At 41.3% G+C, this 23,780-nt stretch overlaps 1 protein-coding gene across 3 annotated transcripts; it reads right to left on the reverse strand.

Annotated features, from left to right (window-relative positions):
• Positions 1 to 1,984: 1,984 nt before the first annotated feature.
• Positions 1,985 to 21,570, reverse strand: btaf1 (BTAF1 RNA polymerase II, B-TFIID transcription factor-associated). 3 transcript variants are annotated; one of them, XM_054798835.1, is made up of 38 exons: positions 21,151 to 21,570; positions 20,221 to 20,344; positions 19,629 to 19,740; positions 18,523 to 18,642; positions 18,114 to 18,313; positions 17,450 to 17,583; positions 17,076 to 17,205; positions 16,933 to 17,001; positions 15,678 to 15,767; positions 15,499 to 15,594; positions 15,021 to 15,197; positions 14,706 to 14,846; positions 14,459 to 14,583; positions 13,298 to 13,418; positions 13,042 to 13,146; positions 12,271 to 12,420; positions 11,416 to 11,558; positions 11,075 to 11,249; positions 10,784 to 10,987; positions 9,950 to 10,370; positions 9,571 to 9,755; positions 9,337 to 9,490; positions 9,065 to 9,174; positions 8,665 to 8,866; positions 8,404 to 8,552; positions 8,152 to 8,304; positions 6,527 to 6,648; positions 6,085 to 6,252; positions 5,851 to 5,928; positions 5,632 to 5,761; positions 5,404 to 5,545; positions 4,575 to 4,705; positions 4,293 to 4,415; positions 4,057 to 4,209; positions 3,694 to 3,902; positions 3,450 to 3,609; positions 3,210 to 3,380; positions 1,985 to 2,642 (listed from the first exon to the last, which is right to left on the reverse strand). In XM_054798835.1, the coding sequence occupies exons 1-38, from the start codon at positions 21,162 to 21,164 to the stop codon at positions 2,499 to 2,501; spliced, it is 5,535 nt and encodes a 1,844-aa protein (XP_054654810.1). In that variant the 5' UTR covers positions 21,165 to 21,570; the 3' UTR covers positions 1,985 to 2,498. The 3 variants fall into 3 exon arrangements, with proteins under 3 accessions (XP_054654810.1, XP_054654809.1, XP_054654807.1); XM_054798834.1 differs by having other exon boundaries at positions 17,450 to 17,574; positions 18,523 to 18,666; XM_054798832.1 differs by having other exon boundaries at positions 18,523 to 18,666.
• Positions 21,571 to 23,780: the final 2,210 nt, after the last annotated feature.

Consider the following 23,780-nt stretch of genomic DNA (forward strand, 5'->3'; position numbering starts at 1 on the left):
GACATAATTTCTAGGTGTAGCCAAGGCGTTGAGGGAGTCCAGTTCCGTGGCTTTAGGACCTCGCCTCTGCTGTTCGGTGACCTTCAGCGTTTACTGGGGCGGTTCGTAGCGAAGTGTGAAGCTTCTGGGATGAGACTCAGCACCTCCAAATCTGAGGCCGTGGTTCTCTGTCGGAAAAGGGTGGATTGCTCCCTCCGGTCAATCTATGTTCTCACCCTCACCTATGGTCATGAGCTTTGGGTTGTGACCGAAAGAACGAGATTGCAGATACAATCAACTTAAGTGAGTTTCCTCCGTAGGGTGGCTGGACTCACCCTAAGAGATCATCTGCGTGGGGCCGGTGAGTAGAGCCGCTGCTCCTTCACATCGAGAGGAGCCAGTTGAGGTGGCTCAGGCATCTAGTCCGGATGCCTCCTGGACGCCTCCCTGGTCAGGGGTTCCGGGCATGCCCAGCCGGGAGAAGGCCCTGGGGCAGACTTAGGACACACTGGAGGGATTACGTCTCACGGCTGGCTGGGAACGCCTTGGGTGTCCTCCTGCTGGAGCTGGAAGAGGAGGCCGAGGACCTGGAAGTCTGGACTTCCCTACTGAGACTACTGCCCCCGCACCCCAGACCTGGGTAAGAAAATGGATGGATGAATGAATAATAACACAGGTTACTGTTGTGACCATAGCCCACAAGCTAAAACTCAACTTCCTGTGACTCAACCTCACTTCTTGTCCACCATCGATTCTGCTTCCCCTACAAGGTAGTCTTAAATGGCTTATTTTCCCTTCGTTACTTATACAGTACATGTGTGTTCAAGGCTAGATGCTTCTAATAATGTTATAAAAAACTATTTTTGTTGTTTTGTTGTTTACAAAAAACAAGTCACATTTTTTTAGTAACGTGAACTCCATTTGATCGGATTTTAACAAAAAAAAAATCATATTCTTTGGGACCAAAAAGTGAGTTACGCAGCCATTTTCAGTGAGTCGTGGGCCTCTGCCTGGAAAAAAACAATAATTTTGTAATAACCCAATGACTGTGAATGCACGTCATTCTTGTCTGCGCTATTTGCTTGCTATGCCGTCGCAAGGTGCGTGCCATGTTTCTAGGCAACTTCGTCAAGCTTGAGTGGGAAAGAAAGGACATTTGAGCGGAGACTTAACGCGCTGTCTGTCCAACACACAGATGCAGATAACAGCTGGAGAAGAGTGTGCCATATAGATAGTGAGGTATTTCGTGTTGAAAACAGTCACCACTGGCCTAGATATACAGGGTGATTCAAAAGTAACTCGTAATTAGTAAGTAGTAATTTAAAAATACTTATTACTAGTCCTTATTTATTGTAATTTCAACATTTTTTGTGTTTTTGAATGTCAGAATTTAATGCATTTTTTCCCCCAAGATGGCTTACTGTATGTTTGAAATTTGGAAGCCTTACAAATTCAAAAACACAAGTTTTGTCTTCCATCCCTCAAGAATTCCTGATGAATCAGTTGACACAATTGCTGGGTGGTTTGAGAAGCTGGTAGCAAATTCTGGGGCTCATGGAATTTCTAATAAAACCCCATGCTAACCGCATAAAGTGGAGTTCATAAATACATCCTAAGGATAGTATTTTCAAATAAGGAGTCTGTTTTAAATCACTCTGTATATGTCGAGATATGAAGACACACACCACCACACTGATTATATTTCAGTTTCGCACTTCCAATTACTTATGGTTTTTCCTCATTTGCATTTACAAATTTCTAGCATCTTTGTGAGGATTCAGATTGTCTGTGATGGCCTGATTTAACAGATTTTTACCAAGCTGGGTCTCAAATGCTGGATTTCCTTTTTTGTGTACTACCGTAATGGGCAAATGTTATGAAATGTAGCTGTAGGACGCTGTGACATGCCTTCATTTTTGTGTTGCATTTGTAAAAACATGTAAAATGTATGTAAGGACTAAAGCATTGAAATTGTTTTGTTAAGATGTACAAAACACTCTGATGCATGTAGCTCAAAAAGGTACGTAGAATTTATTACAATTCCACTTTCATAAACAAAAAGCACTTTCATAAACAAAAAGCAGCTATTACAGAAATATGTACATATCTATTCTTTTAAAATACTTGTGACAAGTTTCAGAAAGCCTGAAGAAGTAATGCTGCACCAAGTGCAACAACTAAAAAGGTAGCGCCATCTGGTGGATGGGAGTCTTGACAGTACAAATGGCAGTGCTGGGCCCCGACTGATGAGCTCTTGCTCTGTTTGCCGAAATGAAACTGAGAGCTGCGTGACAAGATGTGCTTCTAGAACTTAATAACGTTGCTGGCGCTAGCACTGCAGTGTCAAATATATTGTGGAGAGATACCCATTTTGTTTTCTCTGGGGGACAAGAGTTAGAAATGAATGGAGGAGTACTAATACGGACACTTAAGCCCTGCGTCCTATGAATGCATTTGAAGAGGTTCTAGCAGGTTTTGTCGCCTTCTGACCAGCAGATGTGATGTCACGTGAGGTCATGTCACTGCAGGGAGTGCATGAAGCTGTCCAGGTTGTACTCCGTGTCATACTGCTGCTGGTCCCACAATTCTCCCAGACCATCCAGCACAGACTTCATGGAGGCCTTTCCATGGGTCGAGTGTTCACCCTTCTCACCTTTGTCGTCCTAAAATAACAATGCAAGTGTTCAGCTCAGAAATGTAAATAGAGGGGAAAAAAACACTCAACTTTTACAGCAGTTGTGTAAATGGCCTATTTAAATTTGAACAAATGAAAAGGTTGAGTTTCCACTGTAGACTAAATTCTGACGGTTATCTTTACGCAAATCAAATGAAGTCATCCCTTGCAACTTTGCATGGTGTGTGGTTGAATACGGCCTATTAGTCAAAATATATGCATATTTAGGTTAATTTGATGTATTAGTTTGCCTAAATTAAGCATTTTCAAGCCTAAAAATTGCTAAATGAACTCAGGCATTCAGAAGACTGATTCAAAGATGTTTTGATGGCATGTAGTATTCTACACTGGCCGCTCGGTGAGACACACAAGCACCATACCCGACTGCTATAATCCCCAACACGAGCTACTGTTGCGGCAGTAACCCAAACTCAATTCTGAACCCCCAACATCACTTCCTGTCCCCTAGCACCAGCTATAACTACGAAAATAAGCCATTTCTAAACACAACCGCGATAAACGAGGTATTGCTGAATCAACAGGCATGTATTCTCACCTTGTCTAGTGTGAAGAGGTTGAGGAGTTGGTCTGTGCCCATGCTCTGCAGGCTGGTGTTCTCCTGGCTGATGATGGTGTTGGCGATGTTCATCTTGAACTTCTGCAGGCCCATGATCTTCTCCTCCAGGGTGCCTCGAGTGATGAGCCTGTATACGTTCACTACGCGTTTCTGCACAACACAAAAGGTGTGTTTAGATGAGGACCACCCTACCAAGTGTAACCATAGCACACAGTGTACCTGGCCTATCCTATGTGCACGGTCCATGGCCTGCAGGTCCCTCATGGGGTTCCAATCATGTTCCACAAATACCACCGTGTCTGCACCAGTTAGGTTCAGACCGAGACCACCAACATGTGTGGTCAACAACAGCACATCGATGGACGGGTCATTGTTAAACCTAGTGCACAAAAAAAAAAAAAAAAAAAAAATGGAGGTAGTTGAGATGGTGTGGCGATGGCGTGGCGCGGCATTCAATACACACCTCGAGACAATGGCGTGGCGCAGGCCGGCCTGCACGCTGCCGTCCAGCCTCAGGTAGGTGACACTGGGCATTTTGGGTTTGAGCAGGTCATGCTCCACAATATCCAGCATGCTCTTTAGTTGACAGAAAATGAGCACCCGATGCTGCGCCACCACCACCTCGGTGCTGCCCTCGGAGCTTCCTCCACCGAGGCCGCAGTCCAGGAGCAACTGGATGAGAAGAAGACAGCATGAGGTGCAGGTTAGCGTGGTCAAAGGCTCATTAACAATGCCCATGTGGGGATGAATAATGTTTCATCCATCTACCTGCTTTAATTCCTACGCGTTCTTACGTATACTATACTGTGCCAGACTCATACTGTACCTGTTTTAGCGCAGACAGTTTGGGAGCATGCTGAATGTCCCGCAGATTGGAGTTTTGGCCTGCAAGCTGTTCAGTTACTCGTTTGTACTCTGGATGTTGTGGGGTCAACACCAAGCTTGGGTGGTTGCATAGCTTCCGCAGGTACTGCAGTGCCTGACAGAAGGTATACGGTAGAATGTGTGTTAAACCTATTGAATGTGACATACTGTAATACCGATTGGGCCGACAAAATGTACCTGGAAGACGTGACCTGTGGCCTTCAGTTTGGGCTTTTCCTCCTCCTCAGCAGAGGCAACTGAGATGCTGTCATCCACACTGGCTTTGGCGCGAGACTTTGCAAAGTCCTCATAGAGCTGAACCTTAAGGTTTAAGAAACCAGTTCGCAGTATGTAAAAGCACATTCAAATGAGAATAACGCTCACAAAGTGGTTGCAAATTTCTCACGTATCCTAAGTGCTGCAAGATGGGGCAACTCAATGATTAATGTAGGTCATGAAAATCAAGTGCATGTGGGATACCTGCAGAGGACTCAAATTGCAGTAGTAGTCCTGAATTATTTTTGGAGGAAGGTCTTGCAGTACATCCTCCTTCATTCTTCTCAAGAGAAAGGGCAGCACCTGCCGATGCAGCGCCTCCATGGCCAGGACACCTATATGGAAAACAGCTCGGTTCACATTCACATATGGAAAGCATGGCGACATGTTTAAGCCGCTTTCATGTAGGACGCTTTTTATTTTGCCGCAAGGTTTAGTACAGATTAATGGAGGGGAGGGCACACCAGCACAAAATCCATGGTGTGAATTGCTAAGTAAGTTTATTACCTTAATTTCCAATTATATATTCAAATTAAAGTATTTAGCTCATGTAAATCACGACTTCACTTTATTCCCGTTTGGTCCTTCAACGCACCATGGTTGCGGTCAGACGCAAACGTAAAACTCATAAAATTAAAACTTCTACATCATGACTCCAATTTCATCTATTCATGGTTTATCTTCCATTATGATTCATTAGTGGACTGCATTTTATACTTACAATGAGTTTAATAAGTTTGTGAAGGGCAATGGTCTGGAGTTGAATCTAATCTAATCAGTTTTATTGCAAATGTTGATGTGAAATCTAAGTGTCATTTTATTGTGATAGAAATGAGGGGAAAAAAAAAGACTGATAAGCCTTCGAGCTTGTGTCATATAGTTCAGACTGAGGAAACTGACTACTACGCTGATCTGTCAGAATCCAGCCCCTCCCTCTAAATGCACTGTGCTGACGTCACAGAGTGGTACACCCACATTAAAAAAAAATTGAAATGAAACTCTTTATTCTGAGAATGAAGAAGTTGTGTCATACCGGCCTCCTGTTCCCGTGATGAACTTTTGGCATCACGACTGGCCAAGATAGGTTTGCCGTAACGTGCCGCAAACTGACGCTCTGTCCCCAGGAAGCCCGGCATGAGGAAGTCAAAGAGGGACCAAAGTTCCAGAACGTTATTCTGGGGACGAGATAAGGTCGGGAAGCCTTGACAAAACATTTAGCAAATAAAAATATGAATAAAAGATATTTGAAGGAGGACCTCACCTGAATTGGAGTTCCTGATAAGATGACACGGAAGTTGGCAGCCACTTGCTTAATGGCTTTGGAAAGTTTTGTTTTCCCATTTTTGATGATATGACCCTCATCAAGGATACAGTAATTGAATTTTATATTTCTGCAAAAGTGGAAAGCACAAGTCTTGTTAAAAAATACCTAACAAAAACACCTGATCAAGAAACAAGAGGAAATCATAACAGTACTCACTTAAAAAAGTCAATGTCATTTCGCACAACATCATAAGATGCAACTACAAGATTGTGTCTTTTCACTTGATGTTGTAATCTGAAAGGTAAATGAATGGTCATTTAGAGTGTAATATTGTTATTGTTCTCATTACTAACCTCACAGACCAAACATACTGTAAAAAACACATACAAGACGTTTGTATGTGTCTATTTTGACTATGACGTCGCCCTCATTTCACAAATTTGCCCTTACCGCATTCGCTCTGTAGGCGGCCCAGTGTAGTGCAGCGGGTTGAGGTACTCTTTGGCACAGAACTTGCCCACCTCATCCACCCAGTGACCAGTAAGTGTGGGCGGGCACACCACTAGAGAGGGCAGTGGGCTGCAGTCTGCTGCCTTTGTTTTGGCATACTCCTGAGCCCTGAAAATGCGTCAACTAAATCAGTCGGCTGTGTCCAGCTTCCTCACATCAAAAATCATTAACATTTTTTGATGAGTTCATTTCCACTAGGCAATACCGTTGTCATTATAACAAACTGTACTGTCCAGTGGAGCTAATGTTAACCCATAGAAATGTTGTTCAATCGATGCACAGATGCATTAAAATTGATTTATCAGCAGATCAGTTGCGCTTCCAAAAGCAAAACATAACACATTTTGACAAATAACAGTAACATTTGACCTTTGGACAGTACCTGAGGTAGTGATCTCCTGCTAAAATGCAGATTGACTGCAGAGTCTTTCCGAGGCCCATGTCATCACATAAGATGCCATGCAGCTTGTACTTGTTTAGGAAGGACAACCAGTTCACACCGTCCTACAAAAAAATTGAAATGATACAAACGACGAAATGCAGAATCACAGGCACATTAGTGTAAAAGACCTATTGATGGCATATGGGAGGGATTCTGGGATAGTGACTCGAAACATGTCCGTCCAAAAGTTCATGACTACTAGAAGGAAAGACTGAAGACCCGTGTTCGATGGCTGCTTTTCTCCACTAGAGGTTGCCAACCTGTGGCAGGTACATCAAATTTTAGTGTATGTTGGAAGTCATACATCGACATAAAATGCAGCAATAAAACCACTCAGCAAGAATCAAATGAAACGGTAAAAAACAAAAGAAAACACTGCTGTTTAGTTATTTCTGTCTCTTGCAGAGGAGATCTTTCATCATGCTCAAGGATACCGTAGAGACTTGGCAGTCATGTGTCATATCAAAGAGTTGTGTTTTCCAACACTCTGAAGCCGTGAACATGACATGAGTCCTGACTGTGTGTGTGTGTGTGTGTGTACGTCAATGAGGATGATTTTTGCCGTGCGGAGAGGAGCGTTGAGTTTGCTGATGTTGTTTGGGTGTGGTTCGGCCCCTCAGCCTCTTTTGTTTTTGTAAGAGATTGTTTATAGACCATGTCCTCGTCATCCTTACGTCTGGGTAGACCTTAATGATGGTCTCGACAGTCGAGTAATTGAGACAAATGCGCAATTTTGATTATTCGTCAGCCACGTGCTGTAATTAGTCCTTGAGAGAGTCTTGTGTTTACTAGGGGTGTCCCAGTTAGATATTGATATCGGATATCAGGTCAATATCAGCAAAAAATTGAGTACAGTCGTCCCTAGTTTATCGCAGTCAATTGATTCCAGACCTGACCGAGGTAAGTGAATTTCCATAAAGCAGGATTCAATATTAACAAACTAAATATTTTCATATTGCATAGAAAACTTGGTTGACTTTCTAAATACCTTTTTGTAACATTAGATCCCTGTACACATGCAATAACACCTTTAGTCATATTTACACAAACACTTATTCTTTTTTTTTTTATAAAACACCACATTGCGCAGGCTACGGGATCACTGTAAGGGCATGACAGATGGCCGCCGCTAGCGTAGCAAGCTACCGAGCTAACGAGTTAGGCTCTCTAATTTACTTTGTTCTAAACAAAGAGTTTCAAACAGAGTGTGGAAGAAGGACAACTTCAAAAACTTCCCACTTCCACATGGAATGGGAGAATTTTTCCATTCTATCACGTTGGACATGCCATGGCTGACTCCATGCAGTGTGACAGTGATGCAATATAACGTCATGTCTCATCGCCTAGTGACCAGTATATTACATATAACTTGTCCTTCAATGTTTTTTTTTTTTTTTTTTTTACTAATAGGCTATAGTCAACCACAAACAGCAGTCATATAACACATTTTTAATAATCACGATAAAGTGAGGGAGTGACGTTCAAACTACGATTTAGCTAGCACACCATATTCCAGTGGAAAGGTGCATGAGTAGGTATCGCTTGATACACAAAGACGCACATACCTGCTGGTATTTCCTCAGCTCTGCCTTGATGGGCACGGGGATGTTGTAATTCTCCAGCTTTCTTCCATCTAGCAGTTGCTCTAAGAAATGTCGCTCTCTGGCCTTCTGACGGATCAGGTCAGCAGACATGGCAGGGGGGTCCGGTATTCCTGCCTGAGAGACAAAAATGTGCTAAACAGTCCCATAAACCTATGATCAAGTTTGAGACAGTGCATGTTGGATTATTTGTGTGTATCATTTATATGCTTCTACCTCTAGTGGCAACAGGCGGATGAGTGTAGCGAAGCACTGAGTGGCCATGAAACGGATGCTGTCACTGGGATCACTCATACGCCCCAATACTGGCACTACCAGCAGTACAATGTAGGGTATGATATCCACATCCAGCTGTTCCATAACACCTACAAGTACGTCTGTCAAGGACAATCTCATCCAAATATAAAAAATAAAACTCTTTACTTTGAATGCACCGTTTCCTGAACACAAAACACACAAGACATGTGTGACGGATACAAGCCAAGGCCTCGATGGCTCCCTCCTGTTTGGTGCAGTCATCAATTGCAGCTAACCATGGCAGTACACACTCAAGAAAAGCATCCATTGTCTCCAGCATGGATATCTTACTAAGTACGCCCACACACCGTGCTGCCATGTGACGCACTGCTGTGTATGGATGCTGCAGGCAGGTAAACAGATGAGGAAGATGCTCCAGTAGCTAAAAATAAACACAGAATAGAAAAACAAATACTTTTCAGTGCATTACACTGCAGGAATCCCTCTGTTGCTAACAATTCGGAGCCTGAAACTTAATGGCCCAAGGAAACAAAAGGGCTTGTCAGTGCATTTTCTGGAACTGGATTTGAGATGAGGTCATCGCAAATGCAATAAAACAGAAATAGGGGTTGAATCATACCAAAGGTTTGAGCTCATGGGACATGGCTCCAGCCATGACTTCCAACACTTGCAGAGAGTTTACCAGTTCCTGAGATGCAGCATCACCCCTCTCTAGCTGAGCCTGCCTATCTGCAGCACAAGAAACAGAAAGGAAAAAGTGCAAAGTTTTATTGCACTGAAAATTACAGCTACAATTGTGAATTTACACTTCACTCAAAATTTCAAACAAACTATGACAGTGATGCTTAAAAAGGTTGTATTAAAATGATATTAATGTATAAATCAGCTTACCGATGACATAACTTTCATTCACCACAGTCCTCAAGGGACCCACTGTGTTTTCCCAAAGGTATGGAAGAGATCTGGTGAGGTCTGCACCAAAGTGCTTAGAAATGGTTGTTAGGGAGAATTCCGCCCCTCTCCTTTGAATAAGAAATGGTTTTCTCTACAAAAGGGCAAAAGCAAGTACAACCCATTTTACATCTTGAGATGAACACAAGCTTGGGTCCTATCATTCTTTCATACCTCATCATTGTCTATGCCAACGATGCTGCCTGGAGGAAGCTCCGTGGAAGGCGTCTTGGAGGATTTAGGGACAGGACCCCTTTTACTGGTGATTGCAAACGCTGCCCTTTGGTGACGATAAAGAGTGAGGATGCCTCGAGTTTTGTTAACCATGTGATGCAGGCAATCCTTCTCCAAACCACTGCCTAAAGTTAAAACAAGGAAAATTAAAGCAGTCAGTGGTAAACCAGAGAGAATACCAAGAAAACCTTGACACAAGTGCCTGTCACGTCCCAAATGATTTGGCTGCTTCCCATCAGTCAGAATGACCAGTAAAAAACAAAATTCAACCCAAAATAGTACTGAAAATACGCATCACTCACATTTTAATTGCCATTACCTTTAGCATTTTCTTGCATGGGGGGGACAGGACAAGCAGATGAGGGGGTCACTGAGGAGTCCACACAGACTGAGGCACATAGGTTTTTGATAATCTTGGAGTTGGGACATGGAGAGCGTCCAGCACACTGCTGCAACAACTTGGCAATGAAAGAAGCAGCATAACCCTGAATAAGAGTGTTCTCCTCCCGCTTGATGGCCTCCATCAGAGGCCGGACCAGTGGGTTCAGTTTGTCAGGAAGCACTTGCAGGTTGATCACTGCACAGGCGCAGAACATGTGGACGCGGAGATGCAACTGCTGCCATTCATTGCTGGTCTCCAGTACTGTGGCTTGGGCCTGCTGCCGTTTACTGTCCAATACCTGCCACTGTTTTGTCTTCACATTCAAACCTGTTGTTGATTCTGTGAAGATGGTGGTTAACTACAAAATAAGCAGGAGAATGGGAGTTGTTACATATTGCTATATGCATTCACATCTACTAATCCCCCCCCCCCGTTATTATGTTAACTATATTGGGTAATAAGGGTGTGAGAGTTACTCCAAGGGTGTTATTTCATGTCTAGAGGGCTCTTATAATGTTAAAAACCATATTTTGAAGGTCATAAACAAGTTTTCTATGCTCTGACTACAAAAATATTCCACTTATTTATAAATAAAAAATCCTACTTTGCGGAAAAATCAGCAAACCAACTAACCACGATAAACGAAGAATTACTGTAATACAAACAAGCATCCATAATAATTAAAAAAAAAAAAAATCCCAAGGTTTGAGTAAATGATCTTCTATAAACATGTGCGCAAGCAGGTATTTCAGTGTTTGTTGGTGGTCATACCAGTTCATTGGCTTGATCAATGGTGAAAACATTACAATTGAGGCGATCTTGAAGGTCTATGTGAGCCTCAGAAAGAAAGGCGATGAGCTGCTTGCACTCATTCTGCATGCGCGTGAAGGGGATGGCAATCTCGTCGTAATATAACTGCTCTGACAGAATGGCGAGCAAACGAGGCTGCACTATGGCAGACACAATCTGGCAATCCTGATTGGGGAAGATTGAAATTATTATTTTTCAAATGTATGATACTGGTGGCTCTAGTAATAGTAGAAAACAAAAAAAATGTTTGACCTTTTGAAGAGCAGCCCACTCACAAAGCACAAGAGCTACAGCTATTCGTTGAAGTGCAGACTTTGAATTGAGGTGAAAAAGCAGCAACTGGCCCAGAGACTCGGCTGGACGGATCTCCTGAGATGCAGCATTGAGCTGAGGGTCACAGATGCACCTACACAGAGACCCCAGCAATCTGAAAGAAAGAGATGAGGCAGAGCAGAAAACCGCCACATATTAGATATCTAAAAAGAAGCACCTTGGTGATGAGAACAAAATACAAAAAACAAAGCATATTGAGACAAGACAACATCACAACGTGTAGAACACTTGTGCGGTACAAATCTGCCAAACCAACTTACTTGGCTGCCATGAGGCGAGAGCGGACCACCACATAGTCCCTTGATACTGGGTCATCTGTCACAGTCTCTGCCCCTGCTATATACTCTTGGACTGTTTCCTTTACCTGGTTGGTCCCTTGACGTGCCTTTGCACCAGCCTTATCCTGTTGATTCAGCATAAAAAGTACTCATTGCTATGTCAAGGAATCTACACAGCTATGTTAGTCCAATTGAACAGTTTGCAATATGTCTACAGTACCAAAAACCATCAAATGAAACAGTGACAAGCAGCTTTTGTTGATGTGAAAATATAAAAATACAAAGAAGACCAACATGAATACAGTAATCCCTCGTTTATCACTGTTAGTTATCCAGATTCCACTGTGACAACTGATTTCCACAACGTGAGATTCCTTATTTATAAATTGATTATCTTTGCAATTAGAGCATTGAAAACCCATTTACAATCTTCTAAATATGGCTTTTAACATTATTAGAGCCATCTAGACATGAAATAACACCTCTACAGTCACCTTTACAATCGTATTACCCAATATAGTAGCCCTAACAGAAAAGTACCTATTTAAGGCATGAGCTGGAAATATGTTGCAGTGGCGCAGACAGGAAGGGACATAGGGGTTTAGGGGTTGAGAGTTGAGTTTTAGCTTGGCATGGGGCTACGGCCACAAAAGCAGCCTATTCCAGCGATCAAGTCTGGTGCTTGTATGCTACATATCTTCATAACATCTTTGAATGAGTCTTTTGAATGCCTTATACTTGTGTTTTTGTTCATTTAGCCATTTTTATGCTGGAAAACACTTTACACTTTTTTTTACTTGACATTTAACTGTGGTCTGATCAGACATAAAGAACTACCTTGGAGCGTGACTTTACTTCAAGCAGCATGTTGAGATCTATGGGAATGTGCGAGGCTTGCATCATGAGACAAAGCCAGGCGCCCATCCATGGACAGCTGGCTGCTACCACATACTGCTGGGGAGCCTGAGTGAGTAGCTCCATCCACACCTGCATGAAGTACAATGACATATTGTAGACATAGAAGCCAACACATTACAGGGCAACTAAGTGAAACATCCAGGGATGAAAGACAACAACGCTGATTGTGGCTAATAATTACAATTTTTACCTTGAAAATAAGTTTGAAGAACTAATAACGCTGCTTCATCAATCACCATTATCTTATCCTCCTCCTCTGTTGTTTAAAAGTGTGTTTGGACTGCGTTTGCTCCGCTAATGCGCTTTGCGAGTGTGTACCCAACCTAACGAACCCTGATACGCACCAAACAAGTGAACCAAGACCACTTGAAAGTCATACTGGTGCAGTGCAGTTCACTTGAGCTTAATTGTAAATGCTACACAGACCAAACACAACAACCAGTGTTAAAATAACAGCAAAGGAGAAATAGCAAATATACATTTATAGTCTCTGCTCTACACTGTGTGTGTGTGTGTGCGCTCCAGACGTGCACCAGCAGGCGTCATGTAACAACCGCCTGTTGGTTATAAAAAGACAAGCAGTCTTTTTCAGACTTTTTTCTAGAGAAAAAAATAGCGCCTTATATTCGGCTCAATATCGTAATGTCTTAACTCCTCATAGACAGCATCACTGTGGTCCACGCAACAAACCTTTTGGATAAGTTCCAGTATTTCCTCATTACTTTCCAGGATGCAGCACTGGAAAATGTGCCGAAGCATATCTTGTAGGATGGGGTTGATCCACACTGTACATTTCTGATGCACATGAAACCAGAAACCAAATCACAAACAACAAAAACAAAGCTCACAGTATGAATGCCTACCAATATTAACATAAAAAAGCAACAATATTTTAAATGTTTATTCCATCACATGGAACATCTCAATACCCTTATCCAAATATTACCTGGTCAGATTTCGACAGCAGTGTGAATAGAGTTTCCAGCGCCGCCCGTCTAACTGATGATATAGTGTGTCTCAAGAAGGGCCAAACCCGGGGGACCAGCACAGTCAATGACTGCTGCATACTAGAGGGGAAAAAGGAGGTTATCAGTCCAAATATATAACATTGATATAACTGGTAAATCCAAGTTGTATTTTGGGGGGAGTTAATCTACTGTGAATAAGTTATGAGCATTTTAACTGTAAAAAAATGTGATAAAAGATTTTGAACAACACCAGGATACAGGGCTGGACAATAAATGTATTTTCTTAAAATCGAGTTTACGGGTCCGGACAATTCATTTATTTTAAGTGTGTGTTTTTTTTGTTTTTTTTTTTTTTTTTACAGACTTTGAAGTTCAAAGCATGTCACCGCTGACGTGCTGAATAATTTTCACTTTGTATCCCGTAAGACAAAAGGTTATCAATTTGGTGCCTGCGGGAACCACAAGAAAAGGGGTTGGAGATCCCTGATTTAGTCGCGCCAATTAGCCTCACATATCTGTTTTCTGGCGGTGGGAAGTAGCCAGGGTACCCACAAACGCACAGGCAGAACTCCACAGAGATGCTCAAACAGAGATTTCAACCCACCAACCTCAATGTCCTGACTGTGACGTCAACATGCTAACCCACTAGGGCCACCGTGCGGCCCAGAACCACTTGTGTCTTAAATCATCTGTTAAGAGTTGTAGTCAAATTTCTGGAGAAGCTGGAAGTTAAAAGCTCGCAGTAAAAAAAAAATTACAATAATAATAATAATAATAATAATAATAATAATAATAATAATAATAATAATAATAATTAAATCTTGTTTTGGATGCAGGAGAAATTTAAACCAGATACCAATTTCACTGCCATTTGTTTTTTCTTTTAAAAACGATCAAAATCAGAAGTTAACATGTTGAAAAATGTAGGGTTGTGAAATGAGCACAATTAGTCATTAGAATAATCAGTTTTCAAATTAATCATGATTAATCACCACTTGCAGTATGCCTTTATTATTGTAAATCCCAGAATACGCTAATTGTGATTTTATTTTGAATTGTGGACAAACTACATAACAATATAAATCACTATAGAGACATTATGCAGTCTCCAACACAGCATAAATTGCTATCAGACCAACCTGCACTGCTGAACTTGTGGGTAGGTGAGCAAAGACGAAAGCAGTGTCATGATGCTATTGGTGGAAGCAGTGAGGTCGTCCAGATCCAAAAGAGCATCCCATAATGTGTTCACGATGAATGGCACCTGACACACACACAATTACACTACTACAAGGAAACATTGATGATGATGTGGGGAAAAAATAAACATGCCCTGTGGACGTGTTCTTTAAGGCAACAGAAATTGCTCTTTATTCTCCAACCGACCTTATCTGGCAGTAGCTGTACCAAGCCCTCAACCACGGGAATGAGTGCTGCAGCTGCCACCGCCCTGACATCATCATCAAGGTCCTGCAGGCCCACAGTGATGGCTGGGAGCAAGCGTGGGAGTAAAACGGAGATCAGGTCCTAAAAAAAGGTTTGTACAGATCTGTCACTATAAAAGAGTATATTTATCCATATAAAGAGCATGCTCCACGAATGGATTACACTATACATCTCCGTCCACCAGTGGCATCTATATTCAAGACCATATGTTGATCAAACCATACATGTTCATGATACTACCAGAGCAGGTGGTACCTGTCGGACAGCAAGAGCATATTTGATTCCTAGCAGGCCTCCATGACGGACCTCCCATTGGTCTTCTTTGAGCAGCTTCAGCAGAACGTCTACAGTCATGGAAACACCAGTCTCAGTCATGTAGCGAAGGGCCACACCAAGTGTTTGAGCACAAGTCTCCCGGACAGGTGCCACTACCTGGTAATGGAAGAACAGAGATAACATGACATTTGACTTTGCTGCAGCAGCAACAGCAGAGTCTGAATCAAAGAGATTAGGAAGAGTCTTTAATTATTCCTTTTAGATGATGGTTAATGGTGACAATTACACTGTAATTACTTATTTCTATCAAATGTGTTATATATAAAAGACATGATAGCGGAAATTAACCAATGTTCTTATGCAATTACATATAGATGCCTAAGCAACTTATCAATTTTTTTAAATTCAAAAACAACTTTAATCAGTTAGATGGCAAATCAGTGTTTTGAAGACAAACCTCATCAGATACAAAATCTCCAAAACGGTCTAGAGCGAAGACGCATAGCAAACGGATGACAAGGTCTTCTATCCATTCCTCGTGCTGTCGCAACATCTTTGCACACAAATAGGCCATAAAGTCAGTGCTAATCACTTCAAATAAACACTTAAGAACTTGCATGGATAACTATGATATACCTGCTCTGCAGTGCTTCCCACTAGTTTGCCACCTCCAGCACCATGGGACTTGAGGATTTCTCTAAGACCAGTGCCTGCACCATGACGGATCTATAAACAAAAAGATGTGTTGAAAGAGTTCAGAGATATTGCAGGCAGATGCAATTCATTTTCAGAATGTGTTAACGTCAAAGGTTAAGGCACAAGCATGCAGAGTGTATGTGTGATTAAAAGTTTATTATCCAAAAAAGGTTTAGGAACTGCACTAAAAAGAAAACTCAAAGTTTAATTTAATCTCCCCCCGACCCTAATGAGGATAAGCGGCACAGAAAATGGATGGATGGATGGATGGAATTTAATCTTGAACTATAACACCTTAGCAGTTTGCTTATTAATAAGTAAACAATGGACTGTTCATGTACTACTGTGTAGTGAAACTCTTGCATGGCTGAGCAGCAGTTCTCTCAACAGTGCCAGACATAGCTGCTACCTAAAGGCCAAAACTACAGGCGGTCCTCATGTTACAATATTTCAGGGTTAGGACAGTACAAAAAGAAAAAGAACTAGTTTCGCATGCATGACAGAAGTATAGTCACGTGTCGCGATACTGAGAAAGGGTGTCATCACTTTTGTTCTTTTTATTCCCCCCTTCACTATGTCTCCCAAGCATTAGGCACCCTTCTCTTATCAGTGCGCCAAAGAAAAGAAAAGTGAAAAGTAAATTGAAATTAGATATTGTAAAATGCCCAAAAAGTGAAAAAATGCTGATCATAATGGGCTGCATGCCTGGTCCAAGCCGCGACTATCATCAAGGATAGAAATGGTATCTTTGAGCATATCAAAGAATCATCTACTACGAAACAGACAGTGATAACCAAGCAGCATAGTGAGCTCATTATTGAGCCTTCCTCCACTCAATTAGCCTGTCTCTCCCTCCCTTGCAACGCCCCTTCCAGTGTGCACGGCAACCATAAAAATAAAAGTTATCGCTTTATTAGTTTCATTTAATTCTTGTTTTTCATCTTTTTATTACTGTATTATACACGTCCGTGTGTTTTGTGTACAGTGTGCGTGACTTAGTGTTAAGTGTGATCTCAGTGTAAGTTACGACTAAAACTCGACATAAGAATCAGTCATAAGAAGAGACCTCATTCGTAGATTTCTGAACAGGCCATTTGTGGACACAGACACCACATGTATCCATGTTTAAACAATTCATGCTGCTAATATTACGGAGTTGTTCCTTGGCTTAGTTAAATGCCACATTTGTTTTTACCTCCCAAGAAGGATTAAAGAGGTCATTGCAGAGCTCTTCACAAAAACTTTCCAAGGGCCACTCTTGTGTCTAAAGACAGAACAGAGAGGTCAGTAGAGTATTCATACAGGTCCCAGTAACAAAAAGATGCCTTGTTTCATTACCTCCTCCGATAGACTGGCATTATTTGAAATTTTGTTGATTAGAACTTTGTGCTCCGTTGCTGGTTGGTCAACAACAACACTGGTGGTTTTTCGTCGTTTCTCTTCAGGCTCACCTTCAAAACTGTCATTACTAAAAGGGAATTATAAAAAGGTAAATTACAGTACTCCTTTTATTGGAAAAAACATTTCAAAATTCAACAACTAGTATTTTTTGGAGCTGGTAAATTGCAATGTAAAGTCAATAAATCAGTAGTTTTCCTTAAAGCAACATTATGGTAATTGATGTAGTGATTTACTTAAGGTAAAACACTTCTACTTTGATTTGTTTGGATCTGTGAATAAATTTAATAGTTAAAAGCGATGCAATTGCTCACCTTTTTTCATTTGTATCCATGTCTCTAGACCTTTGTTTTGCAACTAACTTAGCAAGCCTCTTTGCCTTATTCTTCTGGCGATTGCTCATGCCTGGCCGGAATTCTGAGTCGATCAATTCAGCAGCCTGAATGGGCTGAAATAATTCAAATTATGACAAAACACAAACACACCGTTTAAGGAACATAATTAATGGGGTGGAATTATCATAAACATCTGCATTGTAGACCAAATGCTTTTTAACATTTTATATCAGTCACTTGTGAATGTTATCAACCGTACTGAAGCTGCATTCAAACAACTGAAATAAGGGATGCATAAATACAACATGATTCATAACAAATACAAAAAACATCTTGGATCAAGGCACAGCCTAAAGTCAAATCCTGGTGAATTTTACATTTTCATAAATGTCAATAGAATAAAGTGAGCATTACTATGAAGTGATGACAGCATGTACTGTATGTGACTATAGCAGACATGCTGAGATGTTAGAGTGATGGGCTCGCAGACAACGTGGAACACCTGAGGTGAGGTTGGGGGGTTTCATGTCTTCCTCTAAGGAACCTCAACAGTAGTTGGGAAGCAGACTAACACCTCTGGTAGTACAGCCTGCTTATGCTACAGTCTGGCAAGCAAAGCAAGGATGTTGAAAGAAAGACCCACCATGTGATTGCGGGAGCTGGATCCTGCTGTGATTTTGCTTCCATGAGGTCTTGGCCCACTGGGCTGGCACGTATAGTCTAGGTCCTCATCATTAAACAGCTCCTCCGTGTCCATGCCAATCGCTGCACCTATGTCAAGACCCAACTTCTTCTGAAGGAGCTTTCTCTGGCAGGCCAGACGTTCCTTGGGGTCCATCTCACCTGAGAATAAAAGGCAGTTGGGAGCTTGTCTACCAATCAAGTACAATGTGGTGTTGCAGCCATACATAATTTATTACATATGTCGTCAGTGTGGAATAGGATTTTGACATAAAACCTGACATACTGAAAGTTACATGACTTTACATTTTGTCCTGCAAGGTTAAATGGACATAACTTTGCCCAACCGGTCGTGTGGAAATGAATCTCACCGATTTTGTCATCCTGTAATTCAAACTCCGCCCCAGCAGAGCCCAGCAGAGATGCACCATGTTTGAGTAGGCGGGAAATGTCAAAGTGGTAGAAACTCAGTCTGTCACAAGCTGGGTCCTCTGGTGATAAATTTTCAGACAACTCTGTAACAAAACGGACGACTTTCACTACAGTAAAATTCTGTTTCAGCAGTAATAACTTTTTTTTTTTTTAATCTCTTATTATTGGCCTTCTGGCTACCACTGCATTCAAGCCAAGATTCTCATTTCTTTTGCTCCACTTTTAAAAAAATCACAACCACTTTGCAAGGATCAGCATCAAGACAGTTTTTCTCATGCTGAATCTTTCATAAGGAAATTAACAAAAGTCAAAAACATAATTTCAAATAATGTCCAAAAAATTATAATTAATAAAAGGGATAGTTCGGATTTTTTATACATGAAGTTGTAGGACATCCCCATCAGCAGTGCGTCAACAGTGACTTATTCCCCCAATTGGTCCATAGTTCTGTTTAGCTGCTGGTGCCATTTAAGTAAAGAGTTTGGCTTCTCAAAACAACATGCATTCAAAAGAGTAATACATTTGCACCACAAAAATGACTCCTCAAAAAAATAAATTAAAAAATGAAAAAAAAAAAAAAAAAACCCAAACAAAAATCAGACCTCACAAATCGCTCGGCATTATATTTGTCTGCTGCCGTATGCCTACGCACTGTCGCCTCTCCATTCTTGTGGATGTGATGAAGACGCTCGCATCTTCTGCGATGGACCGCCGCTGCCATCCTGTTTACTTGTGTGCTCCACAGCAGAAGATGCGAGCGTGTTCATCACATACACAGGAATAGAGAGGTGACAGTGCGCAGAGATACGGCGGGAGACAAATATAACGCTGAGTGATTTGTGAGGTCTGATTTCTTTGCGGGGGCATTTTTGCGATGCAAATCTATTATGCTTTTGAACGTATATTGTTTTGAGAAGCCAAACTCTTTACTTAACTACTTCACTATTGATACACTACACTGCTGTCATACAACTTCATGTCAAAAAATCCAAAATATCGCTTTAAATGAATGTCTGCAGTGAAAGATGCAGTGTGTGGCTCTCACCTTTAGGCTTTGGGGCTGGATTCCACTCTGAAATATTTTTCACAATGGCCTCTACAGCTTGGCCTGCTGCAATACGAGTGTCCCAGTTGGGACTCCTTAGATAGGTCAAAACCTTGGAACAGACAATCATATTTCCATTGGTAATTCAAACATCAGATGAGCAAAACAATTACTTCTAATTGTGTACATTCTGGGCTCTTCCTCGTTGATGACAAGAGTCCAGCAATTTAACCAAATATATTGCTCTTATTTCTAATACAATTTTAAAACCTTTTAAATTGTGTTATTATTGACTACTTCTCCGACAGCAAACCGGTACCAAGAAAAGGCAAGAAAAGCTGAAGAGAAGAAATAGCTTTTACAATGGTTAGGGTTGGACTATGGAACAAATTATTCCAAATATAATGATTTAATTATATTAAAATAAATATAATATCAGTTGGAAAAGTTGTTTGAAAAAAAACAGATCAAATATCAAACAACATCATCAAATAGACTGTGGTTGAACATGAAAGCAGCGCTGCATTTCATATTTGATGAAGGCGCTGAACAGGTTGGTATCACGGTTTAACAATGTGGCAATCAAGTATACCTTTGATAGTAGACTATTGAGCTCATGTGGGTGGAGTTTAACCACTTCTCCAAGCTGCTGGGCGGCAGCTTTCCTGGTTACTGGAGTAGTCCCGGTGTCAAGTAGGATGAACAACCGATCAAGTCTGAAAGAAAAGCATAGGTTAATTATAAACGATACACAAGAAACAGGACAAGCAACATACTGATATGTATCATCCACTATAAATTACAGGTCCGGTGCACTTGACTGACAGTACACCACGGTTAAGGTGCTCACCTTAGTTCTCTTTCTTTGGAACAAACCAATGCACACGACTGTGGGATCGTGCCTAATCATCAGCGGTTTACAATGCTTTACATAAGAAGTCTATTAATAAAATGGAAAGGATTAGAGGTGTAGAGGTTTTGACCATAGGTACTGTAGAACTAAAGCTTTGAACTCACCTACACAGAGGTCTAGTTTGGCATGTAAATGAGGACCACTACTACGAGCAACAAGAGGAATACGACAAAAGCTGCAACCATCAACTTTGTACACATGCAAGCAAATTTTGACATAGTGGTGAATTCCAATAACAGGTGCTAAGTATTTAAAAACCCTTACACAGTATAGTGGGTTTGTTGACCCAATCCTACCATCACACTGTAGTTATTCTGCATCTATCTGCTAAGTTATATACGACAAGTAGTAGTGGTGCTGCTCCAACACTGCTGCACCATAACATAAAAAAGTGTTGTCATATGGTGGCTAGGGTAAATACGATTAACCGGAATGTAAATGTGCCAAATGACGATTGATTTAAGGTTTACCCGAACGTGAGATTGTGTTTGCTTACCAGTGTAGTGCATGCCGTTCTTTAACATTAGCTATAAGTAGGCTAGCTGGCTAACTGCTAAGTAAAGTCCAACATATAAAACCTCCGTGTTAGCACACGAAGCTAGGTCTTACCTTGATAAAGCCATGTTCAGCAGTCGTTTGGCTCTTCACGTCCCACATTCAACATGTAACTAGTGACTCAGCACGTTTGTTTTTCCGATGCGGTACGCGAAGTCATTAGCTAGTTAGCAGCCTAGCGTTAGAGGGTAAGGGCCCAGCCGATGTGCTACTGACGGCCCCAAGTGTGTCCAACCAAGACGCGGAGTTCACAGCCAATTCATGGCTTCAAAGTTGTCTCTCTTGCCTCCTCGTTATCTTCAGGTACGAAATTTTACCACGTACCGTACACATATCAATCTATAGCTCGCGTTACCCTTCAGAGCTCTTAGCAGATAAACATTTCAATCTTATTAAGTATAAAGACTTATTTTGCTGCGGTATGAGGGCGACCGAGTAGACTGTTTTTATATGAGGAGCCATCTTGCATTTATTCCTTCCTCTGTAGTAGGCGGCCGCTGATTGGCTACAAACATCACAGGGAACCAATCAACACGCACGTCAAAAGGGAGAAACGAATAAAAAAATGGTGACGGAACAGTTTATTTTTTTTTTCTAATCTTTGAAGCGTAATGCATTATTTAATGTCGTCGATGTAAAAAAAGGACGACGTTAGCAAATTGACGTATTTTCGTGTGTGCACAAAGAACCTACAAAAACGTAGTTTGCACAATATTTTGGACATTTAGCTTTGTTTCAAAAGGTTATTATTTGAACTATTCACAGTTGTTCCAATGTTTTGCTGTATATTTTTAATGCTTGAATGTATATATTTTTAGGTTATATTCAATAAACTGGAAATGGGCCATAGAGCTGACCATGGTGCTGAACCCCTCTTTGCATACTGCATTAAAACGTTTAGATGTGTCACTGCAATCAGGAAAAATAAATCCATCAACTGCAGCCGCAGAAACACCTGCAAGAACCTAGCTTACATGCATATTGACCGTAATAGAGTTATGTAGTGGGGTTTCCAGCAAAGAAAACACATAAATAAGGTGAGAGTAGAAGTGTGTTTCTTCAGTCACTATGCGTCTACCCATTTATAAACACATTTTCTGAACATAATGCTAAAAAAAACAACATAATGACACTTCATTTTTTTACACTGCTTTTTCTATTCATGGTCATAGGTGAGCTGGAGCCTATCCCAGCTGATGTTGGATTAGAGGCAGCCTACAACCTGGCCTGGTCATCAGTCAATCACAGTACAAGACAAACCATTAGTTTCTGATGAAGCTAACACGCATGTTTCCGGACTGTGGGAGAAAACAGGAGTACCCTGCAGAGAAAACCCACATTAGCACAGGGAGAACATGCAAACTCTACATGCAAAGCTACGCATAGGTATTTGAAGGCAGAAGCACCTGTGAGGAATATGTGCTAACACAAACACAAATGTAGAAGAAGAATCTCAGCGGTTGTGGGCGGTGTCACATAATGAGCATCCAGTCTCTTTTAGCATTTTGGTTATGAAACGTGGTTATGCAATCGCTAAAATAAGCACAGTGCAGAGTAGTTTGGAGTACTATCAGGTCCTATTTAGATGAAAGTGAATCCCAGCCAATCTTTTTGAGGCTAACTTGCTATATCATGTATATATATATATATATTTATATAAAATCAGTGTATTTATAGTATATAGAAATAGACAATTATTCCCACATTGTCCAGCTGCAGTCATAATCGGCATAAACGTCTTGGTCATTTTAGGCCCGTAATGATTTATTTTAACAATTTTTCCAGGGTGGAATCATTATACAATATATATCATGATTTAAAAAAAAAAATCCATTCATCCATTTTCCTCAGCAGTCTCAGCAGGGAAGCCCCGACTTCCCGGTCCCCGGCCACCTCCTCCAGCTCCACCGGGAGGACACCAAGGTGTTCCCAGGCCTCACCAGGGAGGTGTCCAGGAGGCATCCGGACTAGATGCCTGAGCCACCTCAACTGGCTCCTCTCGATGTGAAGGAGCACCGATTCTACTCTGAGCTCTTCATTTCACTCAATTTGTATCCGCAATCTCGTTCTTTTGGTCACAACCCAAAGCTCATGACCATAGGTGAGTGCATATTTGACCCTGTATATAATTTTCACCCTGTATAAATGAGAAAAAAACCCCAATAACATTGTGCACTCAATTCTTGTTTTTAGAAATCATCGAATCTTATAAATTGTAAATGTCCACTCTGGAAAAAGAACAATTAACATAAATCGTTAACAGACCAAAATTCATGCACATGATGAGTGTATGAAAACTGATGACATTTGCACCATCACCAAGTGGGAACTGAGGTCAGCCAAGTCAACCATGACACTATCATCAACTATTTATTCTTAATCAAAACGCTGGCACGTTCTTTGGCTCCATTTTGGGTTATTATGCAGCTGTGACCAAAAGAAAAGCAGAGACTTGAGGTGAGAAACACTACTGAATTCAAGAAATAACTCATGGTAAAACATGAAGGTGGTGCCTGAATGGATCTTGCTGCGTCATTGTGTCTTTGTGAACAATTAAGTCTTCATTTAAGGTAAAAGTAACCTTATATGTTCATTTATCCTTTTCATTCATATGCATTTTGAATTCTTTTCTGCAAGTAATGTTACAACCACTGGCATGGGTGCCAGGTGTTGTGGACCCCAGA

This window comes from Dunckerocampus dactyliophorus, chromosome 14 (genome assembly GCF_027744805.1).
Source record: "Dunckerocampus dactyliophorus isolate RoL2022-P2 chromosome 14, RoL_Ddac_1.1, whole genome shotgun sequence".
Lineage (NCBI taxonomy): Eukaryota > Metazoa > Chordata > Actinopteri > Syngnathiformes > Syngnathidae > Dunckerocampus > Dunckerocampus dactyliophorus.